Raw genomic sequence first — 24,173 nt, forward strand, 5'->3', positions numbered from 1 at the left:
CTCGCGGACGCCTCTCTCTCTCTTTCTCTCTCCCTCTTTCTCTCTCCCTCTTTCTCTCTCCCTCTTTCTCTCTCCCTCTTTCTCTTTCCCTCTTTCTCTTTCCCTCTTTCTCTTTCCCTCTTTCTCTTTCCCTCTTTCTCTTTTCCTCTTTCTCATTCCATCTCTCTCTCACTCCCTTTCTCTCGCTCCCTCTCTTTCGCTCCCTCTCTTTCTCTCTCTCTCTCTTTTGTCATTCGTCTTTTCTCACATGTTGAGCTCAACTGTTTGAGATGGCCAACTGTCCATGGACGATTGAACCTAGTGTGCTTTCGCTCACCTTATGCAAGCGGGCATTCACTGAACCATGAGATCAGTTTGCCCTCAGTCATGCTCATTCTCTTGTTCACACGATCTGAATTGGCAAGTGTTCTGTTCAGCTGTTTTGAGAGCCTGTCTATCTGCAACATACAAGTTTGCAAAATTCATTTGCATTCAGTGTTTTATGTGAATGTTCTGTGCCATCAGTTATCATTAGCCTTTGCTGGGCTAGCAATTACAACCTTGGCCAGATTCAGTCATCGGACAATTACTTTAAATGGAACTTTTTATTTCTGTCCTATAATTATCATTAACAGCTGTTTTTTTTTAAACACATTATTTTCCATGAAATCTGTATTTAATACAAACGCCTCATAATGTGCAGCCAGTAATTATTCCCTCTAACCTATAATTTTCCCTGTACCTTCTAAAAAAGGAAACATGAATAATTCATATAGCACCTGATTTGCCTCTCAACTATCAAACATGCAGCAGGGTAGGTTTTGACTTTGTTAAATGGCGTAAAATAATTAAATTAGCAATGACCATCTCCAATACGAGATTAACTAACCACCACCTCTTGACATTCAGTAGTGTTACCATCACTGAATTACCCACTATCAACATCCTAGGGTTTATCATTAACTAGAAACTCAACAGAACTCAACATAGAGTATCAACAAGAGCAGGTTAGAGAGGAATACGCATTGAGTAACTCGCCTCCTAACTCTGTTCGCTATCTCCAAGGCACAAGTCAGAAGTGTGATGGAAATATTTCACTGTTCATTCACTGTCGCTGGGTCAAAACCCTGGAATTCCCTCATTAGGGCATTGTGGGTCTACTTACAGCATATGGACTGCAGCGATTCAGGAAGGCAGCTCACCATCACTTCAAGGATAACTATGGATGGGCAATAAATACTGGTCAGCACCAATTTGACATCTCTTGTCATTTTGGTTTACTTCAGTCCGATCTCTGAAGTTGATTGGAAACATTTTTGGATATATTAAGTGCAGTCAATGACATTTCTCATCCAGAATCATCTTGGGAGGTACCGAAACTATTTTAATGGGTTTAACGTGCCTTGGTTTAACACCACCAGTCAATTCATTTTCAAGAATGGAATGCTGCATGTGAGATTTATCCTCAATGAACTTTTCAAGTTACAAAATAAGAGTCAAAATTCACGTGAGGAATTGGACAATTTGATTTAATTCGCATTCTATTCAATACACAATTCAGCGGATGTAAGGCTCTGAGAGATTCTCAAATGCTTAATTTTCCAATGACCCTGAAAATTTACCCTCCAATTGGAAAAGACTTCCCCTGAGAGGAGTCTTTTTGCCTGCTGTTCAAAGATTTGCGCAAGTTATGTGCTTCAATATTGTGTTAAAGTGGATAATGACTCTCTTATAGTAATAGGTGGTATTTAATGTCTAACTTAATTGTGCTGAGATATTTTACATGTTTTCCGTCTACTAATCCCGCACCTATCCAATTCACACACCATACAGAATCAAATGATAAAGGAGTCGGCTATTTGAACATTTGACCTGCTCTGTCGTTCAATAGGATCATGGCTGACCATCATCTGCTTCATCACCAAATCCCCCATTATTTTTATCTCCCAACAATGTATCTAATTCAGTCTTCAATCTGCTCAACATGTGAGCATCCACAGCCCTCTTGGTGGTAAACTCCAAAAATTCGCACCTCTTGGAGTAAAGAAATATTTCTGCACCTCAGTCCTAAATGGCCAACCTCTTATTCTGAGTCTGTGACACCATGTTCTAGACTCCTGAGCTGGGGTAGACATTTTGTCAGCATTTATCCTTTTCTGCCCATTAAGAATTTTAAGTTCCAATCAGATTACCTTTCATTATTCTGAAATACAGAAAACATAGGCTGAGTCTACTCACTTTATTCTTAGGATAACTCTCCCACCATGAACCAGTACAAAGAATGTTCATTGTAATCCCGATAGAGGAAGTAAGTCTTCCCTTGGGTAAGGAGATCAAAGATGTAAACAACACTCTAAGTGTCCTCACCAATGCCCTCTATGATTGTTGTATGACTTCATTATGCCTATACTCAAATCACTTCGTAACAAAATATCATATACAATTTGCCTTTCTAATTGCTTGTTGTACTTGCATGTTAACTTTCTGTGACACATGTACCAGGATGTCAAAGTCTTTGTGAATGCATATTTTCCCATTCTTTAGTACAGGTATACAATCCTTTATCCAAAATTCCAAAATCCGTAAAGCTCCAAAATCCGAAGTTTCTTTTGTGAAGTGTTTTTCTGCATAACAATGTTGTTTGGCATGTGAACAGGTGACCCAACTCCACACCCACTTGACCCTCATCACTCAAATGTGTCATGGTGGTGCAGCCCAGCACTGGCAGGCATCAATTGCGTCTCAGTGCTCGTACTAGTCACACGTGTGTCTGCTGCTTGGTAAGATTTTTTTGAAATTTCACTGTGAAGATGTCATTTATTCTGAAAATCGAAAAATTCCGAAATACGAAAAACAACTGGCCCCAAGGATTTCGCATAAAGGATTGTATACCTGTAATTCAAAAATATTCTTTCTTTTTAATTTTCTGCCAAACTGATAACTTCACACTTCAAGATTTTACATTCTATCTGCTCCTTTTTGCTCAATCACCAATGTATATCCTTCTGGGTGCCCTCCTCACTGCTTGCTTTTGCACCTAACTTTCTATGTGAGTAAACTTGAATATGTTACAGTCAATACGTTCATCAAGTCATTAATGAAGATTATAAAAGCTGAAGACCAAGTACAGATCTCTTGTGGTATGCCACTAGTTACAGCTAAATCCTTTCAGAGGATTGCTCACTCAGTCACGTCAGCTCTCAAATCTGTGCTGATCAATAAAATTGATTCTAATCCTTGGACCTCCTGGCTGATCCTGCTCCATGGGTTAGTTGATCCTGTTCAGAATAATAGTGAAGTGATAAAAGTTGATCTATGCATAGCTTCACTAACCACAGTTCAAGCTTGTAAAAATCAGTCAGTATTCCCACTCTTGTATCGCTATCCAGGAAATGTGTTTGATGGTATTGACACAACAGGGGTAAGCTCATTGACCACCCTGTAGTCAAATAGCACTTGTATGTGACCACTTGCGTAGAGTACCTGGAAACCTTTCACTAGAGCTGGGGAATGGACAATAATTTAAACCTTGTTCACCTAAAAAGTAATAAACTGGTTTATACATTGGTGTACTTCAATACCTCAGATTTTTTTGTGTGTTTAATGCTCCTGTCATTATAATTCGGCGTATCATTCAATGTATTGCTTTGAAGATGCATAGTTATATTTGTTCAATCGGCACACATCTTTAGAAGTAATGGACAAAATCTGTCCTCTTCCTTTTAGGAATGACCACCTTCCAAAGAATAGGTGTCTACATTTTCGCAGCTGGGTCAGGCGGACTTCCTACAAATGAGACAACTTTTGTCAAGCTGTTGAAAGAGCAAGGTTATTCCACTGGGCTTGTTGGTAAGAGATAAGGGTCTTAGTAATCATGCCTTCAACCTTCCAGGTTCTTTCTTTTTGGTAGCTCTCCTGTTTATTTCCACCCCTCTACCTCATTTAACTACCGGTTTGCCTCTTCCAGAAATTTCTTCAGATGACAGTCAGTGCTGGAAACATTGAGGTCTGCACATTCTATTAACGAACTCTTAAAATGATAACTGCTCTTTATCCAGTATGTTTTTCTTAGATTCCCTACAGTGTGGAAACAATCCCTTCAGCCCAACAAGTCCACACCAACCCTCCAAAGGGGGACACACCCAGACTCATTCCCTTACATTTACCCCTGCACCTAACACTATGGGCAATTTACCATGGCCAATTCACCTGACCTGCACATCTTTGGACTGTGGGAGGAAACTCATGCAGACACAGGGAGAATGTGCAAACTCTACACAGACAGCTGCCTAAGGTGGGAATTGAACCCAGGTCCCTGGCATTGTGAGGCAGCAGTGCTAACCACTGAGCCACCATGCCACACCATGATATTGCCATTAATATTGTCTTATACAATGTTACACAATATTACTCCTCCCACGATGAAACCTTTGAACAGCATATAATAATGAAATGGGGCGGCATGGTGGTTCAGTGGTTAACACTGCTGCCTCACAGCAGCAGGGTCCCAGGTTCGATTCTAGCCTCGGGCGACTGTCTATGTGGAGTTTGCACATTCTCCCCGTGTGTGCGTGGGTTTCCTCTGGGTGCTCCGGTTTCCTCCCACAGTCCAAAGATGTGCAGGTCAAGTGAATTGGCCATGCTAAATTGCTAGGAAAAAGTGAGGACTGGAGATCAGAGCTGAAAAATGTGTTGTTGGAAAAGCGCAGCAGGTCAAAGAGCAGGAGGAAGGGCTTATGCCCGAAATGTCGATTCTCCTGCTCCTTACCTGCTGTGCTTTTCCAGCAACACATTTTTCATGCTAAATTGCCCATAATGTTAGGTGCATTAGTCAGAGGGAAGCAGGTCTGGGTGTGTTACTCTTCGGAGGGTCAGTGTGGACTGGTTGGGCTGAAGGGCCTGTTTCCACACTGTAGGTAATCTAATTTAAAAAAGATTGTATATTACCTCTTGATGGTATGTATGGACAATTACAAACAAAAACAGACACTGCTGGAAAAGTTCAACAGGTCTGGCAGCACTGTGAAGGGAAATCAGAATTAACATTTCGAGTCTGGTGAGAAAGTGTCACCGGTCCTGAAAGGTTAACTCTGATTTCTGTTTGCAGATGTTACCAGACCAGTTGAGCTTTTCCAACAATTTCAGTTTTTTGTTTCTGGTTTACAGCATCCGCGGTTCTTTTGGTTTTGATGCATGAGCAACTATTCTGTTTTAACTCTCGGTTGCCAATAGAAATGCCTCATCAATGTCCAAGGCATTAAATTGTTCTGCTTTGGGGCAGGATTTTTTTGTTGAAGAAACTTTATGCTAAATTCGAGAAATGCTTGCCCAATTACCCCTCTCAGGATGAAACTGTACTGATTGTAGAAGTCCTGGAGAAGATGGCAAGCTTAATGAGCCAACTTTCACGTTGTGTTTCTTTTCCTAATTAATCAAAAATACTTTGATTAAACACATGATCGATTGAGTCCAGTTTTGTTCTAGGATCTGACTAGGCGAGTGTTACCATCAGCTAGGACCATTAATAAAAATTGATTTGATTAATCAAAAATGTTTTGATTAATCAAATCAGTTTTTTTTTAATGATCCTAGCTGATGGTAACACCCAACTAGTCAGATCCTAGAACAAAACTGGCCTTGATAGATCACGTGTTTAATCTTTGCAGTTGGTTAGCGTGTGGTTAGTCACCACAAATATTTACATTAGGCTTCGGAAGTCCTTTAACAGCATAAAAGTTTTGCGCACAAGAAAAAAATATACAACAGTTAGATCTTAACAAACAGCAAAACAAATATTCAACCTGTTTCCAAACATGGCTCTTCTACAGACACTCAACTCCAGAGAAATGTTACTCCTATGTCATCTCTATCTCAACAAACTCCTCCCAGTTTCCTGTCCTTGAACTGCAGATAGAACTCTATGATTCCTTTCTAAGTCTGCTTTCACAATTTTGACACCCTAAACTTTTTCAATTCTAATAACTTGAAAACGTCTGTCCAAGCTCTCAGATTTTGGAAGTTCTGAACACTAACAATGCTTCAGCTGGGTTGAATGGTTCCCGGGAACTAAAATTCACCAGTTAGGAAAAACTTGACTCCCTTCTGAACTGCACTCCTCGTTCCTCTAAACTGAGACCTTGAACTTTCTGTCCTGAGTCTAAACCAAACACTGATGGCAATTCTGACCTGTTGTACACTCAGCAATATAAAATTTATATTTGTTACCACTGCAATAGTTCTCCCAGACACTGGACTGCACTTGACATCTTGGATTTGACGTCATTGGCCATTGTTTCAAATGACATTCCGAAGTGTGGGGAGAAAAAATACCTTCACAGAGCTGACCCACATCCATTGGCCTCTATTTGAAAATCCATATCCCGAGATACAATATACACCTTTTATCCCACTGCATGTGAATCCCACAGGATTTACAGCACACAAAATGGCCACTCAGCTAAGCCAATTCACACTGGAGATTGCTCCTTACAAACCTCATCCCAACTCTTTTCACTTGGTCCGATCAGAATGCCATTCCACAGAAGCATAGTCCTGCAGATACTGGAAATTTGAAATAAAAACAAAATGGTAGAAATACTCAAAAGATCTGGCAAGGTAAAAACAATGACTGCAGATGCTGGAAACCAGATTCTGGAAGAGCACAGCGGTTCAGGCAGCATCCAAGGAGTAAAGAACTTTGCCACTCTTGGTGAGCTGTGTTTCAAATGACAATAGGAATGAACAGGGAAGATGCAGAGATACTATTTCCTTCAATGAGGGAACTTAGAACAAGGGGGCGGAGGGGGGTCATGATCTTAAACAAGGACATTCAAAAGAGAAATTAGACGCCACTTTTTTTATGCAAAGCACAGAGGAAAGTTGGAATACTGTGCCCTGAACGTACTCCTGAAGGCTCAGCTGGAGCTCTGACATCTGAAGTTGATGCATTCTTGGTGGATAAGCAACTCGAAGAAAAGGTTGAAGTGTGTATTAGCTCTGGTCTCATCCAGTGGTAGAGGGGGCTTAGGAGTTTCTACGGCTCCCTCTTGTTCTCTATGTAGCAGCTGTGGCTCATTTGACAGGATTCTCACCTCCATGTCTACCCCCAGCATATAATTCAAGCTGACAGTCCAATGTGAGGGATGCATGTACTGCAATGTCAAACCAAGACCCTGACCCACAGCCATATTTCACAGATGGTTATGAAATTCCTGCATGGTGACCTGGTCAATGCTTATCTCTTAACCAACATCACAAAAAACAGATTACTGGAGGCAGTCATCATCCCATTACTGATAATGGAAACTGCCAAATAGGATCGTGCAAGTTGGCTGCTGGGTTACCAGGAAAATGCGCAACAGAAATGTGGAGGTTGTTTAGCGAACACTTGCTGATTAGTGTTGGATGGTTTGTCCCACCGAGACAACGAAGGGATAGTAGGGTGAAGGAACCTTGGGTGACAAGGGATGTAGAACATCTAATCAAGGGGAAGAAGGAAGCTTACTTGAGGTTGAAGAGGCAAGGATCAGACAAGGTTCGAGAGGGTTACAAGGTAGCCAGGAAGGAACTGAAGAATGGACTTTGGAGAGTGAGAAGGGGACATGAGAAAGCTTTAGCAAGTAGGATTAAGGAAAACCCTCAGGCATTCAACGCTTATGTGAGGAACAAGAGGATGGCCAGAGTGAGGGTGGGGGTCGATCAGAGATAGTGGAGGGAATTTGTGCCTGGAATCAGAGGAAGTAGGTCCTCAATGAATACTTTGTTTCAGTATTCACTACTGAGACCGACCTTGATGCCCTGGGCCAGACGGGATATACCCAAGGTTACTACAGGAAGTGAGGGAAGAGATTGCTGTGTCTTTGGTGATGATCTTTGTGTCCTCACTGGAGTAGTGCCAGATGATTGGAAGATGGCATCTGATATTCCTTTGTTCAAGAACGGGTGTAGGAATAATCCTGGGAATTACAGACCAGTCAGTCTTATGTCTATGGTGGGCAAATTATTGGAGACAATTCTGAGAGACAGGATTCATGATTACTTGGAAAACCATAGTTTGACTCGAGATAGTCAACATGGCTTTGTGAGAGGCAAGTCATCCCTCACAAGCCATATTGAATCCTTTGAGGATGTGACAAAACACATTAATGAAGGACGAGCAGTGAATGTGGTGTACGTGAATTTTAGCAAGGCGTTTGATAAGGTTTCCCATGGTAGGCTCATTCAGAAGGTAAGGAGGCATGGGATACAGGGAAATTTGGTTGTCTTGATACAGAATTGGCTGGCCCATAGAAGACAGCAGGGGGTAGTAGATGGAAAGTCTTCAGCCTGGAGCTCGGTGACCAGTGATGTTACATAAGGATCTGTTCTGGACCTCTGCTCTTTGTGATTTTTATAAATGACTTGGATGAGGAAGTGAAAGGGTGGGTTAATAGATTGGGGGATTTGTGGATAGTGTGGAGGGCTGTTGTAGGTCGCAATGGGATATTGACAGGATGCAGAACTGGGCTGCGAAGTGGCAGATGGAGTTCAACCTGGAAAAGTGTGAAGTGATTCATTTTGGAAGGTCGAATTTGAATGCAGGTTATAGGGTTGAAGGCAGGATTCCTGGCAGTGTGGAGAAACAGAGGGATCTTGGGGTCCATGTCCATAGATCCTTCAAAGTTGATAAGGTTGTTAAGAAGGCATTTGATCTGTTGGCTTTCATTAGCAGAGAGATTGAGTTTAAGAGCTGCGAGGTTATGTTGCTGCACTTAAGCCCTGGTTAGACCACACTTGGAATATTGTGTTCAGTTCTAGTTGCCTTATAGGAAGAATATGGAAGCTTTAAGAGGGTGCAGGGGCTATTTACCAAGATGCTGCCTGGATGGGGGGCATTTCTTAACAAGAAAGATTGAGGGAGTTAAAGTTTTTTTCATTGGAGCGAAAAGGGATGAGAGGTGACTTGGTAGAGGTGTACAAGATGATGAGAGGTGTAGATAGAGTGGATAGACAGAGACTTTTTCCCAGAGCAGAAATAGCTATCATGAAGGGGTATAATTTTAAGGTGATTTGAGGAAGATTTAGGGAAGATATCAGAGGTACGTTCTTCATACAGAGAGTAGTGGGTGCATGGAATGCACTGCCAGCGGTGGTAGTAGAGTCAGAGACATTAGGGACATTTAAGTGTTTAGATTAGAGTGGTTCTGGAAAAGCACAGCAGGGCAGGCAGCATCCGAGGAGCAGGAAAATCGACGTTTTGGGCAAAAGGCCTTCATCAGGAATGGAGGCAGGGAGCCTCCAAGGTGGAGAGGTAAATGGGGGGAGGCTCTTTAAGGGACTCTTGGATGATAGTAAAATGAAGGGAATGTAGGTTAGTTTGATCTTAGAGTAGGATAAAAGATCGGCGCAACATCAAGGGCTGTACTGTTCTATGTTCTGACACTGCAACAGTGACCCTGGGTGAAATTTGCTCGTTTGGAATTTGAGGACGAAGCTCTGATTTCATCAATTAAGGCTTGTGGATGACTTTCTCAGGAATCTGTTTTTTTTTCCATTCTGTGTTTGTTCAGTCATCTCACTCACGTTCCTCTTGCCTGAACAACACGGGGGAGAATTCTGCCCTCCATTTCAAAAGGAAACCCTTTGTTGTAGTAGATTTTGAGATGTCCTGAGGTTACAAAAGGTGCTACATAAATACGAGTCTGCTCCTTATGTCCTGCTCTCTTGTCTTTCAGGGAAGTGGCACCTTGGTTTAAACTGTGAATCGAGCGAGGATCATTGTCACCACCCACTCCGCCATGGCTTTGACTACTTCTACGGTCTTCCATTGACCAACCTACGTAACTGCAAGCCCGATGGAGGCAGTGTCATCAATGTGGGGGCTCGGAGTACCGTGCGCAGCGTGGTCCAGGTTGCAACTCTATCCCTCTTCACGCTGCTGCTGCTGGATTTCTGTCAGCTCATGAGGGCGCCGTGGAGAGCTCTGGGTTTCATCTTTCTGGCTGTCGCTCTGTTACTTGCTGTTGTTTTGCTTTTCTTCTCCCAATTTCGCAACCTCAACTGCATCCTGATGAGGAACTGGACAGTCATCCAGCAGCCCTTTTCATGTGAGAACCTGACGCAGAGAATGACCAACGAAGCCACAAGTTTCATAGAACGGTAGGAGATGTGTCCCGACCTGTGTCATTATCCTTGATACGTTGTCTAATTTCAGAGTAAGTGTTGCATCAGAATTGATAGGATCCTGAAAGAGTAGATTTTACACGGTGAGATTACACAAATTTGCCTCCTGTTCCCTTTCTTTTTGCAGTTTGAAGGGTGATTAAATTGTGTCAAAAACAGGACTTATTCAATAGTGCAGACACGGTAAAACTGTTTCACAGAATCCCTACATTGTGAAAGCAGGCCATTTAGCCCATTGAATCTGCACCGACCCTCTGAAGAGTATCCCATCTAGACCCCTACTCTATTCCTACATTTCCCATGGCTAATCCACCTAACATGCACATCCTTGGATATGATGGCTCAGTGGTTAATACTGCTGCCTCACAGCTCCAGAGACCAAGGTTCAATTCCAACCTCGGGCGACTGTGTGTGGAGTTTGCACAGTCTCTCAGTGACTGCATGGGTTTCATCCGGGCACTCCAGTTTCCTCCCACGCTCCAAAGATGTGTAGGTTAGGTGAATTTGCCATGGTTAATTGCCCATAGTGTCCAGGGGTGTTTGGGTTAGGTGCATTAGTCAGGGGAAATGGAGAGTAATAGGGTAGGGGAATGGATTTGGATGGGATACTCTTCGGAGGGTCAGTGTGGACTTGTTGGGCCAAATGGCCAGTTTCCACACTGAAGAGATTCTCTGATTCTCTTCTCTGACTCTGGGCAATTTAGCCAGGCCAATCCACCTGACCTGCACATCTTTGGATTGTGGGAGGAAACCAGAGCACCCAGAGGAAACCCACACAGACACGGGGAGAATATGCAAACTCCACACAGACAGTCACCCGAGGCTGGAATTGAACATGGGTCTAACCACTGAGCCACCGTCCTGCCCATTTCTTCTCTCAGCTCCTCCACCCGGAGAAACGGGTTCTCCACTCACTCAGAAATAGACCCGATTATTTATCCCTTCGATTCTGTTGAGATAAAATCATATAAGCTGTAGGCGGCCAGGTTATTTGTTGGACCAGATGTTTATAGGAACGTCTGAGCCAGAAACAGAGGGAATCAGTAAGCCCTTTGCCCCTGCTCTGCTATTCAGTAAGATCATGAGTGGTCTGATTTTCACCTTAACTCTGCATTCCTCAATAATCTTTCATCCCTTCGGGAAGAATCTATCTACCTCTGTGTTAAAAATATTTAAAAGACTCTGCATCCACTACCTTTTGAGGAAGGGAATTTCAGCCCTCAGAGAAAAAAAAATATTTCCTCATCTCTGTTCACTCAGATGATGAGGGTGCAAATTGCCTTGTGCAGTTTCCAAGGATAGTTCCTGAATAACCATCAGGAGCTTGTGTTCTGAACTCCAGTCTTGAATACTCCAAAGCCCTCTTGCCTCACTTTCAATCTTGGAATCCATGAACTGGAGTTCACATAATTGGAGACTCTGGCACAGTGACGATGTCGGCAAGCTAATCATCCAGAGTCCAACATGTTCTAAGGACATGGACTCCAATCCAGGCATGGCAGATGGTGAAATTTGAGTTAACCTGGAATACTTTTTTAAAATTGCTTGTCTAATATTGACCGTGTAACTGCTGTCAATTATTGTAAATATCCTTCTGGTTCAGTGTCATTTTGGGAAGGAAATCTGCTGTCCTTCTCTGGTTTTGCCAACATCTGACTCTAGACCCACAGTAATGTGATTAACTCTGAGCTGCTCTCCTAAATGGCCTAGATGGTCACTCATCTCATGATGGGCAATACATTGTGGGCCAATCCATAGTGCCCGCATCCCATGAACGAATTTAAAAATCCTAAGGTATGTCCCACATTCATCATCCCTATGTTCTACATTTGATTTCAGTTCAAAACACTCAGTTTGATATTCAAAATGCATGATGGTCTCAGCTCTCCCTGTCTCTATGACCTCTCCAGTTCCACACCTCAGACCTCTGACCTCTTCCAGTTCTGCTTCTTGCCTGCCTGAGGGTTTTCAGTGGCGCACCATTGCAGCTGTTCCTGCTGTTGTGTGGTCCTGAACTCGGCAATTTATTTCCTAACTCTCTCTGGCTATCCACCTCCCTCCTTTCAGACCTCTCCGGTCAAATGTTTAGGCATCTGTCTTCATGTATGACTCGATGACAAATTTTATTTGATTACTTGACATGTTATTAAATTGTAGGGACTATAAATATATAGTTGTGATCTGTGATATGCATTTTTTGCTTATCTGGAATAAGCTGAAGCCCCAGTCATTTTATGAATGACACCTTTCTACATTACATAGGATCAACTGCACAGAAACAGGCCATTTAGTCCAACATAGGCTTATATCTCCTCTCAGAGAGAAAGTGAGGGCTGCAGATGCTGGAGATCAGAGCTGAAAATGTGTTGCTGGAAAAGTGCAGCAGGTCAGGCAGCATCCAAGGAACAGGAGAATCGACATTTCGGGCAGAAGGGCTTATGCCCGAAACGTCGATTCTCCTGTTCCTTGGATGCTGCCTGACCTGCTGCGCTTTTCCAGCAACACATTTTCAGCTTATATCTCCTCTCAGCTTTCCTCATCAAAATCTCTCATGTGTGACCTATTTCTCCTTCTTGTGCTAGTCTAGCCCTATCCTTAAACATACCTATTCACTTTAACCATTCCCTACACAGGATGTGAATGGTTAACTCCAGCCGGATTTAATGGATTGTTATTGTCAGGCAAAGTCCCTGTTTATCTACTTCAAGGCTAGTCACTTCAGAAATTTCAAAATTAAATGAATCATTTCTGAAATCTGACTCTGAACTGTATTGCACTAAGACCAAGGCTTACAAGGCTACAGTCCAAATGCTAGAAGTGGGATTAGAGTAGGTAGGTGGTTGGTTTTGACTGGTGCAGATTCAATGGTCTGTAGACCTCTATGACTCGATAATGTTCCTTAAACTCCACAGGGCAAATTTGACATGAGGTCCAGCTTAAAGCTAGTTTGTCACATCTGTTACATTTATCTGGCTTTTATCTGAAATTCTATAACCAACAATCAATAAATTGTCAACTCCTGTCTTCAATGCTTCCTCTCTTGCCAAACAATCTCACATTCTCTGGGTTTAAAAGCACCAAATAATAGATGTAACAGGTCTAAAAAGATAGGTTAAATTTTGGAGATCACACAAGAGCATTTTACTCTGAAAATTTGCAACATCCACAGTGAATTAAGGATGTTACTGCAGTGAAAACGCGATCTGTTTGAACTTAACACTAAGTTCTGCTTTCCTTGATGTGACTCAGGCTCACTAGTCCTGGGAAAGAGAGCATTGTGTGCAACTCTCACTGTGCTTGAGTAAAGAATTTTCAAAACTGCATCCATCTTGATTTCAAAAAGTGCATAAAGGGAAATAAAATGATGTGGTCATTACAACAGCAAGATTGCACAAACTTGGCGTTTGTTCTGTTTCAGTTGAGAAGTTTTCAATGGTGATCAGATTGAGTTGAAAGCAAAGTTTCTTCACTCGGGCAGACACAGCAAAACCGTTTTGTCTCCTGGCTCCCCCATTTGGACGAATGGAACACCCACTGATTTGGAAACGTATCCAATTGTTCACCCCCTTTTTTCATACCAGCAAGTCAGAAATTGCCATGAGATGCAAGTCTCACCCAACATTTTGAAAGGTCTATGAAGTCACTGATTCTGCAAAAATCTAGTTCGATATCATCGTAGTTATCCTCTTTATTCTTGCACTCAAATTCTTTTATCTGGCTGTCACTTTATTTTCTTCTTTAGGCTTTTCAGGTTTCATTCTCTGTTTATACTCATTTCCCATTTTTCTGTCTCTGTTGCTGTCTTGCATATCTCTCTCTCTCACTGGAATGTCTCTCCCTTGCCCAACACTCTGGCTTCCTTATTTTTATCACACTGGTAAAAGTTACCACTTTCCATTTTCTATTCTCCATAAGTAGTGACCAATGGGGGGGAGCAGACAAATTGTCTGCTTACACATGTTTCCATGACTAGTTTTGTTTTTCCCTGGGGCCTGTCGCTAGAGGTTGTGGTTTGAGGGTTGTCATTCTGCATCCAGTTTGCCTGAGCAGGAGAATCTCTCGCACTTACTGCTTACTGCTTGGAGTTCACAGCTTGATAATCTACCTGCTTGAGCACACTACAGATAAACCGTGATGTGGAGATGCCGGTATTGGACTGGGATGGGCAAGGTCAGAAGTCACACGACACCGGGTTATAGTCTAACTTCATCCGACTGAAGAGCAGCGCTCCAAAATCTTGTGATTTTAGATAATCCTGTTCTACTATTATCTGGTATCGTGTGACTTCTGACCTTACAAAGCTGAGAGTATAGAAGCAGGATTAAGCTATTCAGATCTAAAGCTTTTCAACTAGACCATGACCGATCATCTATCATGTTTCTCCAGTACCCCACGTGTTTTGATTTTATTAGTAACTAGAACCCATCGATCAGAAATCCTGCAACCTAAAACCAAGTACCAACTCCTGCCTCCAATAATTCCCTTCTTCCCAAACTTCCACATTCTCCAGAAGGTGAATGAACTTGCCTCAGCCATTGAATCATGGAGAGAGACTCTAAACCAAAGCTGAAATCTCTGTGGTAGGGGCTAGACTGTGAGATTTTTCCTCTTCTCTTCCTCATCACCCTCCCACCTCTGTAATCTCTTCCAATGTTTTATTCTAAATAAAAAAATAGCTAAGGTTGTTCTCTCAGAGAGAGGCGACTGGTGGTTTCACCTGAGGGTCACCTCGCCTCAGGGGAGGGGAGAGATTGAGAAGGAGAGTCCTTCATGGTAACCTCCTAAATATAGCACAAGGAAAACCAATTTCAGAGTTAAAAAGAGAAATAGATGTCTTTTACTCGGTCAGTTCAAGAATTTTGCTGCCCCTGATTATACAAGAAATAACTGACCTCATCTTGAAGACTGGAATTCACCTTCTGAGAGGGTGAAGTCTACAGAAAGGGCAAGGTGAACTTTTGAAGCTGTTTCAGTTTTAGTAATATCAATTTAATATTAGTTTATTCAGTATTTTACCATATATACAATTTATTCAGCAATTTATTCAGTATTCCAAGATGGAATCGGACTGTGGCGACAATATGCAATTTTCACTGTACCGAGGTACAAGTGACAATATTAAATAAACCTAAAACTAAATCATATCTGTAGCATGTTCAGCTCCTCGATTTTTAAAGCTGGTCTGACCCACCGACTCTCCTTTTTGCTGATACTGCTTGATGTTCCCTTCGATCTCTCCTTCAGAATATCTTGATTCTGGGCACAGACCTCGGCTGAGGTGTCGCATGTTTTTTCTTACTCCTCATCACTGCTGTTTCTGTTTCAGAAAACATTTCAGAGAGAAAGCAATGAGTTAGAGTCTTCTGTGGTTAATGGTTTGGCCAATCTACCCTTGTGATGTCACATTCATGTCAGAGTCAATACCACAGCTATGCCATTGACAATATATTTCTGTTGATAATCAGTGAGGTCAGTGTTTACCGGCACATGGTTTCTGATACCTATTTCCTTTGAAATTGCAATTCCCTGATATTTTGCTTTGAAGTCCTTTGTGTTTTCTCACAAAATTACAATAAGCAACTTCTCCAAATATCAGACGAGCAATGCATCTCAAAGTCTGATGTTACTGGTATTGCCAGTATCTCTATATTTCTCTATAAGTTTCTTGTCTTTCCTCTGGCTTGCTGTATTCCCCCACCCCACTTCTATGTTAAAGTCAATCACCACCTACATCTTCCACTTTCTCTTTCTTATATCAAGAGCCTTGTGAAATATCTCCAGCATCTTCTGTTTTTGTTTCTTTCAGATTGACATTTTTCTTCCATGCAACGGTTGGTGAAGGAGGACTACTTGTGCTCTGAGCAGGCTCTGAACCAACTGTTGCCCATCTGAAGGATAATCCCCTTCAAACTATAGAGGTATCATTCCTTCCTGTTGTCTCTCGCTAACATAAGTGACTGCTACCCAAAGCAAAGCATGCTGGACTTGTAAGAGTCAGTTGGCTCATTGGATTGCATGGCTGGTTTGTGGTGCAGAGTGATGCCGACAGTCTGGGTTCAATGCCCGCATTGGCTGAGGTCACCACAAAGGTCCCACATTCTCTTGCCCCTTGCCTGAGGTGAGGTGACCCGAGGGTTAAACCCACCACCAGTCATCTCTCTCTCTTTTGTTTTTTTTTGGGACAATGGAAACCACTACCACAACCGTATCTCTGACTACAGTTAAAGTCCAGGCCAATTACATTGGCGATAATAGCAAGTCTTTGTGAGTAACCCTGGACCATGGCAGTAGTAGCTCATGTCCTTGACTATGAAAGGCACATGTGCTTTATCCTTTCTTCCCTGAACATCAACCAATGCACACTTTTGCAACAGTCAGTCTGGAAACTAGGATCCTGCTATTTTCTCTTCTCTGTCCTCTGTTTCTCTTTACTCCCTAGACGCACACACACTCTAAGGCAGAAAGATTCCAGTGCCTCTCAGGAGACTTGAGCACAAACTCCAGGCAGATATTCCAGTGTGTGTTATTCAAGAAGTGTCAGAAGTGCGGACTTTTAGGCAAAATGTTTCCTTAGCTAGTTATATAGGATCCTACAGTACTCTTTTGAAGAATATTAGAGGAGGTCTGCCTGGTGTCCTGACCAATATTTAATATTCAACCAACATCATCGAAAATAAATCAGATCCACAGGTCATTATCACATTTGTTATTGAGAGATTGCGATGGGCAAATAGGTTGCCACTTTTCTAACATTGCCATAGAGAATACTTTTGAAAGTATGCGCAGTACTCTGCACTTACAGTGCACACAGAGTACACTTTGATCACAAAGTGTTCTGCCACAACCTGAGGTTGTGAAAGGTGCAGTTAAATTTTAAGTCTTTCTTCTCACTCCAATACTTGCCAATTGTAGCAACTTCATTGAAATTAGTTCATGCAGGAAAGTTGATGGATTGCAACTGAGTCTAGTTCTTTATCTCAGTTCTTTAAGTGGATAGATTGCTTCCAGTGTCACATTAGGGAGAAAGAAATATAATTTAGCTTCTATTGTACAGAGAACAGCCCTTTAGTACGCTAAGACTGTGGTGACTGTATCTTACCTTTTAATCGTTTTGTTTGATTGCTAATGATGAGAAGGAGAATGGTTAAGTGAGAGGAAATTGCCTTGGAGGAGATGAATTGGCTCTGTAGCTTGAAGAAATTGCTTCAATGTCAATAGTTTGGGTCATTCCCTTTCCGAGGCTTATCCAGAATGCCATTGGTCTGTCACTGTCAGTATATTTTGCTAACGCCGATTTACCGCCTTCTCTTAACCCATTTTTGGATATTGACATTTTCCCTTGAGAAATCCCAAATGTCCATCATAATGGTTTGATTTACATTCCTCTAGTTTAATGTTTATATTTCACGTAGAATGTGAGAGTAGAAGGAACAGAAAGAGGGTATTCGAGCAACTGGTCCATGAGAGCCAGCTCCCACTAGTTCTTTATAACCCGATTAGCATATCTTCCCGTCCTTTCCACTTATCTACCATCGTCTGAATAGCCCTCAGAAATCTGAAAACAAATTCTTACTGCAGAATTCCCAGCCCAGGGCCACTCCAGTAACCACAGTATTTTTATGGCTGACTCACTTCCCTTTCCCAAGGGTGTTGATAATGGGCCGCTCAGCGATGAGAATGTCAGTGAATATCAAGTGGAGATATTTGGATTCATTCTTGTTGGAAGTGGTCATTCCCAGGCCCTTGTGTGCCCAAGCATTACTGGATCTCAAATTGCACTTGTTAGCAAAAGTGTTACTAACGCTAGATTTCAAATTAACAGTTTGCCAATCATCACTTTCCATTTGCGTCAGGTTTGCAAACTTCTATGATAATTTCTGTGTAGAAGTAGTGCCTAACTTCACTCCTTAATTCCTGGCTTGATACATTAATCTACGCAACCGGTACCTTGATTCTGTAAACAGTGGAAATAGATGGAGAGAAACTAACAGTTTTCTTTGCAATGTTGAAAATTTCAAACAAATGACCCCTTTACATTCTAAATTGGGGACAATGAAATCTTAGTGTGTGATCTCCTCTTGTAATTTAACCCTCGAAGTCCAGGTATCACTCGAGTGAATTAACATTGCACTCTCTCCTTCCTGAGGTGTCGACAACTGCTCACAGTATACCAGATGTGTGGTGTGATCTAACTAGGGAATTATATACCTGAATCGTAACTTCATAATTTTCAAGCCAGCTGTAGCAATGTACTGGGATACGTTCTCGAGTCATAGAGTTATAGAGATGTACATCACAGAAACAGACCCTTCAATTTAACTCATCCATGCCAACCAAATATCCTAAATTAAGCTAGTCCCATTTGCCAGCATTCCTACTCATGTACCCATCCGGATGCTACTTAAATGTTGTAATTGTACCTGCCTCCACCATTTCCTCTGGTAGCTCGTTCCATGCATGTACCACCTTCTGGGTGAAAACGTTGCCCTTTAGGTTCCTCTTAAATCTTTCTCCTGTCACTTTATACCTATGCCGTCTAGCTTTGGATCCCCGTACCCTGGGCAAAAGACTTTAGCTATTCATCCTATCCTTTCCCCTCATGGTTTTACACACCTCTATAAGATCCCCCCTCTGCTAAAGGCGAGTGTACCAAATGCCTTCTTCACCACCCTGCCTATCGCGCTCACTTCAGTTTCTTCAAAAAAAGCAAATGAAAATGCTTCAAAAGCTTGCCACAGCTTTCTTCCTGCTAGCTCTTTGTATATCCCGAGGCTAATAAAAACTGTTTATTAGTGAAAGGTCGATATTCACTAGTCTCCTAGTCTTCTGCACATACAAAAAGCACAAGAGGATTTTAGATTGGCTCATTAGTGCAATTGGTTCATCTCATATGTCCTGCCAAAAAGAAAATCATTTGAAAGAGAGATGGTAAAATTAAACTTCAGGATGCAAAGTAGGAGCTGGTGGACTGATTGGAGCAGCATGTTTTGGAACCAACAAAAGAGCACATTGTTTTACACTTGGTATAGTGTAATGTGACAGGATTAACTAATGACCTCAGAGTTAAGGGACCTGTAGCAACCACAACATGATTAAATTCTAATTTGAAAGGACGGAGATTTGGAGAAGACTAAATCTAATATTTTGAACCTAACTAATGCCAACTTTGTGAGTATGAAAGCTGAAGTGAACTGCCAAATTAGACTAGAGGATACATCTGTACAGGCACAGTGACAGAGACTTAAGAGGAAATGTCAGAATATTCAAAATAAGCATATTCCTACTTCAAGAAAAATAATATAAGGAGGACATACCAACCATGGTTAACTATCAAAGCTAAGGAAAGTATCCAACTTAAGGAAGAAGCATAACTGCACATAGATAAATGACATTTGAGCTTATTTGTCAGAGTATCTAAAGAATGACTGAAAGACTAATCAGGTCAAAGAGAGGAAGCTTGCTAGAAATGTAGGAGTTGAAAAATGTGATGCTGGAAAAACACAGCAGGCCAGGCAGCAACCGAGGAGCAGGAGAATCGACGTTTCGGGCATAAGCCCTTCTTCAGGAATGAGGCTGGTGTGCCAGGCGGGCACACCAGCCTCATTCCTGAAGAAGGGCTTATGCCCGAAACGTCAATTCTCCTGCTCCTCAGATGCTGCCTGGCCTGCTGTGTTTTTCCAGCATCACATTTTTCAACTCTGGTCTCCAGCATCTGCAGTCCTCACTTTCTCCTAGAAATGTAAGAGCAAGAGTTTCTACAGGAATTTAAAAAGGGAGCAAGTGAATGTAAGATCTGAGGAAAACCCTTTTCGCTCAGAGGCTGGGGACATCTGGAACTCACTGCCTGTAAGGCTGTAAGAGGCAGAAACCTTCATAACATTGTCTTGTTTAGATTTGCACTTGCAATGCCAAGGCATAGAAAAGTATGGGGTAAGTGCTAGAAAATAGATAGGTGGTGGTTTTTGACTGACAGGGATGCGATGGACCAAAGGACCTGTTTCTGTGCTGTAGATCGATGATTCTGTAATGACTGCAGAACTGTAATGTGCAGGGATTTAAGTGTTTTGGTGCATGAGTTGCAAAACGTTAGTATGCAGGTACAGCATGTAATCGAGAAGGCCAATGGGATGCTGTGCGTTATCATGACAGGAACTGAACGTAAACGTAGGAAGTTATACTTCAGTTCTATACAGCATTGGTGAGACCACATCTCCAATATAGTGTGTAGCGTTGGTCTCCTTATTTAAAAAAGGATGTAAATCATTGTAGATGGGTCAGATGTGGTTTACTAGATTGATACCTAAAATAAGTAGGTTGGCTTTTAACGATAAATTAAACAGTCTGTACTTGCTCTTCTGAACTCAAATGGAAACTAGGTGGTTTGATTGAAGTGGACAAGAGCCTGACTGGATTGACAATGTGACAGGGAAAGGATGTTTCTTCTGGTGGGTCAGTCTAGAACTATAGGGCACTATTTTAAGATTAAGTGTCACCCTTTCTGGACAAAAATGAGAATTTGTTTCCAAGGACTAAAGGACTTTGGATCTGCAACAGAGGCACAGTAATTGAATTATAACTGCTTTTAAAGCAATGATACTTAGATCCTTGTTTGGCAAAGGAATCAGTTGTTTTCAGGGGTAAATGGGAATGTGGGATTTGATGTACAGATAGATCAACTTTGATGGCCAAGTAGGCTCAAGGAGCTGAATGGTCTACTTCTACCCTGTTTCATCTATCTGTTTTTATAATAGGACAGTTAAAGGGAAACCTGCCTGAAAAACCAGATTGGCCATCACCTCACTTGTGACCAGTGTGCCACCTCTTGCCATTGCTTCCTATATTGTTGGGCTTGCCAGGCATGCATTGTACACCATTATACACACTTCATTTAACTTCTCTAATCAGAATTTTCTTTTGTGTCTTCTTGCTTTGCAGGAACTCAGACCGTCCATTCCTGCTCTTTATGTCCTTCATACCTGTCCACACGGCACTATATGCATCTCCAGAATTTTTAGGAAAGAGTAAGCATGGTTTGTATGGTGACAGTGTGGAGGAGATGGACTGGAGCGTAGGTAGGTGTTGCATTGTCGCTACACTTCCCAGCTTTCTTGCTCAAATCATTTGGCTTCTGTTTGCTTATCCAAAGTTTGTGGTGAACCTCAGACTTGCTCGGTGACTTTAACTGACCTTAAAATATGGAAAAGATTAAAGAGTAAATCTGAAGTATCAATTCCTTCCTTTCTCAAAATACAAGAGAAGGAGACCATTCAAATCAAAGAACCTAAGGTTGTTACCTCCATTCAGTGAGATTATGCTTGAAACAAGGCCCTGGTGACATCTGTCCCACACCAATGTTTAAATTTGACCCCATATCCCTCTTGTACAACTCTCGTTACCTCATTTACCTGGAACACACACCATTCCTTTTGTAACTGGATGCCAGCCTCAGAAAAACACCCTCCAAACTCTCCACATGTTCCTTTAAGGTCGCTCTTGAGATTAAAAACATCATCCAGAGAGTTTGCCACTTTGGGCGCTTCTTGGAGGATGCTCTCTATCACTCTTTGAAAGATGGTGCAAGCTGAAGATACTCTAAAGGGCAAGCAAGTGTTCTCATATGGTCCTTTGTGAGTATTCATAGTAGCATACTTCCTGGATGCTCAAGCTCCAGCTGGAGGAAGGCATGACTCATTCAGTTTAGAAAATGTGAGACCCAGCCAGCTTTTCATCTGCCTTCTATGCTTTGGCATAAGGTATCTGTTGAAGTGGGAAGCACTTTTGACTATCAACTCATAATCCCCACAGAGAGTTGTCAGGTTTTACAGCTGGAACTACTGGCCACAGCCCATTCAGCAAATTGTAATGGGCGTGTGATGTCCAGTTCCTCGAGACATTCCAATTCAGCCTTTATTCTGGCGTATAGGGTAGAAGGGACCAGTCATGCCTTGAAGTATTTAGATTGGGCATCTGGATCTACATAAACTTTGGCCTTGGTACCTTTTATCGCCCCAACACCCTCTCGGAACACTTCTGGATGCTTCCCAAGGACTTCATATTGATTACCGGTACCCATTTTAAAAATGTGTTACCAATCCTAGCAGATTTTCTGTAGCAAATCCTTTTCCAAATGTTTGGAGCCTGGCCCTTGCGCCACCATTAAGGGGTGTTGAATTGTGTACTACCCTTGCATCACCCCTGGGGGGTTACAGTGGTTGAAATGATATGTAATGGCTCCTCAGAGCATGTGACCAATTCAGGCTTGGTGTCTCACATGCTTAAGTTCAAGATGCCCCTTCAGAGCTGCCTAAAGGTTTGCTCCCCAGCAATAGATACATCTGTACCTGTGTCTAACTCTGTTTAGGGGGTGGCCATTTACCTTAACTGGGATTACTTTGGGGATATTGATACAATTTAGTTGTATCAATTCCTCAACCTCAGGCTGATTTATTTGCAAAACCCTGTCTTGACATGGCTTTGCTCTTGGCCTTGACAGTACTTGTTTCACCTGTTTCAATAGTCTTGTCTAGGTAGACCCTTTGACTACAAGTGCAGCATGGAAATTGTTGTTCCTCACAGTATTGTGGAGAACCATCCCATCCAGTTGTGGTACCTTGCGGCCTCTGATTCTAATCGCCCTTCCTTGGTAGCCAGCAGGGGTATTGTCTGCTGAGGACTTAGCTCTGTGGTATGGGCTAGTCCAAGGTTGAGGAATGAACTCCTAAAGCTGATGAGTCCCTTGTTCCACATTTTTGTGGCCAGTTCTGTGGCTTTCTTGAGGTCCAGATGAGGTTTAGTCAGTAGCTTCCTTCGGATCGCAATGTCATTAATTGTCATTAATTTCACAAACTAATGATCCTTTACCATTCCCCGAAGTGCTGGCCTATGCTTGCAGTGTTCTGCCAATTTCCACAGTATCATCAAAAACTCAGTAACTGGCTCTCCAGGAAGTCTGTTATTAAACGTCTAACGCTGGTATATAGCAAATGGTATATAACACTACCATATCTATCAATTATGGAGTCATTGAATCATACAGCATGGAAACAGACCCTTTGGTCCATGCCAACCATAATCCCAAACTAAACTCGGCTCACCTGCCTACACCTGGCCCACATCCCTCCAAACCCTTTCAGGATTGCTGGGTAGGTTGAACTCTTCCTGATGCTGAAATTTGGGGCCCCATAACTGACTTTCTGTCAGTGACCTTCTATTCTGTTTGTCATTTTATCAGCATACTGGGCTAATCCTCTTCACCCTCATTTTAAGGTTCTAGTTCCCAAAGAGCAACATTTCCTATATCTCCCTGTCATGATCTTACCAGGCAAAGGCTGACTGAACCTTTTCTTGACTCTCATCACCAGCATAATAACTCAGGAAGTCTGACTGAAAAAGGACTTTGTTTATTGTTGAACACCAAAGTAGAGGCACTATCCATGGTGTACATAGGCTTGTCCCAGTCCAGGACAGGCAGTTCTCCAGTTCCAACCCTGGGTCTGTTTTAAGATATTTTCTAATCAGCCTGTTCAGAGATGTTATTACACACCCCTAGAGCAGTTGGGAGTTGAACCTGGACCTCCTGGCTCAGACATTGGGTCACCATGTATTGTACATGTTAGAGTATTGGGAGCAATTTTGGGCCCCATACCTCAGGAAAGATGTATTGGCCCTGGAACAGGTCCAGAGGAGGTTCACGAAAATAGTTCCAGGAATTAAAGGCTTAACAAATGAACAACATTTGAGGACTCTGGCACTATACTCAACAGAGTGTAGAAAGATGATTGAAACTTTCAGAATACTGAACAGCCTGGGCAAAGTGAACATTGGGAAGATGTTTCCATCAGCAGGGAAGGCAAGGACCTAAGGGCACAGCCTGGGAGTAAAGGGAAGATCTTTTAGAACGGAGATAACATAGAACATAGAACATAGAAGAATACAGCGCAGTACAGGCCCTTTGGCCCTCGATGTTGCGCCGATCCAAGCCCACCTAACCTATACTAACCCACTATCCTCCATATGCCTATCCAATGCCCGCT

At 42.3% G+C, this 24,173-nt stretch overlaps 1 protein-coding gene across 3 annotated transcripts in view; it reads left to right on the forward strand.

The window, feature by feature from the left end:
• The window catches only part of sts (steroid sulfatase (microsomal), isozyme S), a 68,000-nt gene that overhangs the window by 22,740 nt on the left and 21,087 nt on the right, over window positions 1-24,173 (forward strand). For all 3 annotated transcript variants that reach the window (XM_043692408.1, XM_043692406.1, XM_043692407.1), the window contains exons 4-6: window positions 3,706-3,828; window positions 9,693-10,116; window positions 21,076-21,212. In XM_043692408.1, the coding sequence (XP_043548343.1) occupies window positions 3,706-3,828; window positions 9,693-10,116; window positions 21,076-21,212 (684 nt within the window). The remainder of the gene's footprint in view (window positions 1-3,705; window positions 3,829-9,692; window positions 10,117-21,075; window positions 21,213-24,173) is intronic.

This window comes from Chiloscyllium plagiosum, chromosome 6, assembly GCF_004010195.1.
Source record: "Chiloscyllium plagiosum isolate BGI_BamShark_2017 chromosome 6, ASM401019v2, whole genome shotgun sequence".
In the NCBI taxonomy this organism is placed as follows: Eukaryota; Metazoa; Chordata; class Chondrichthyes; order Orectolobiformes; family Hemiscylliidae; genus Chiloscyllium; species Chiloscyllium plagiosum.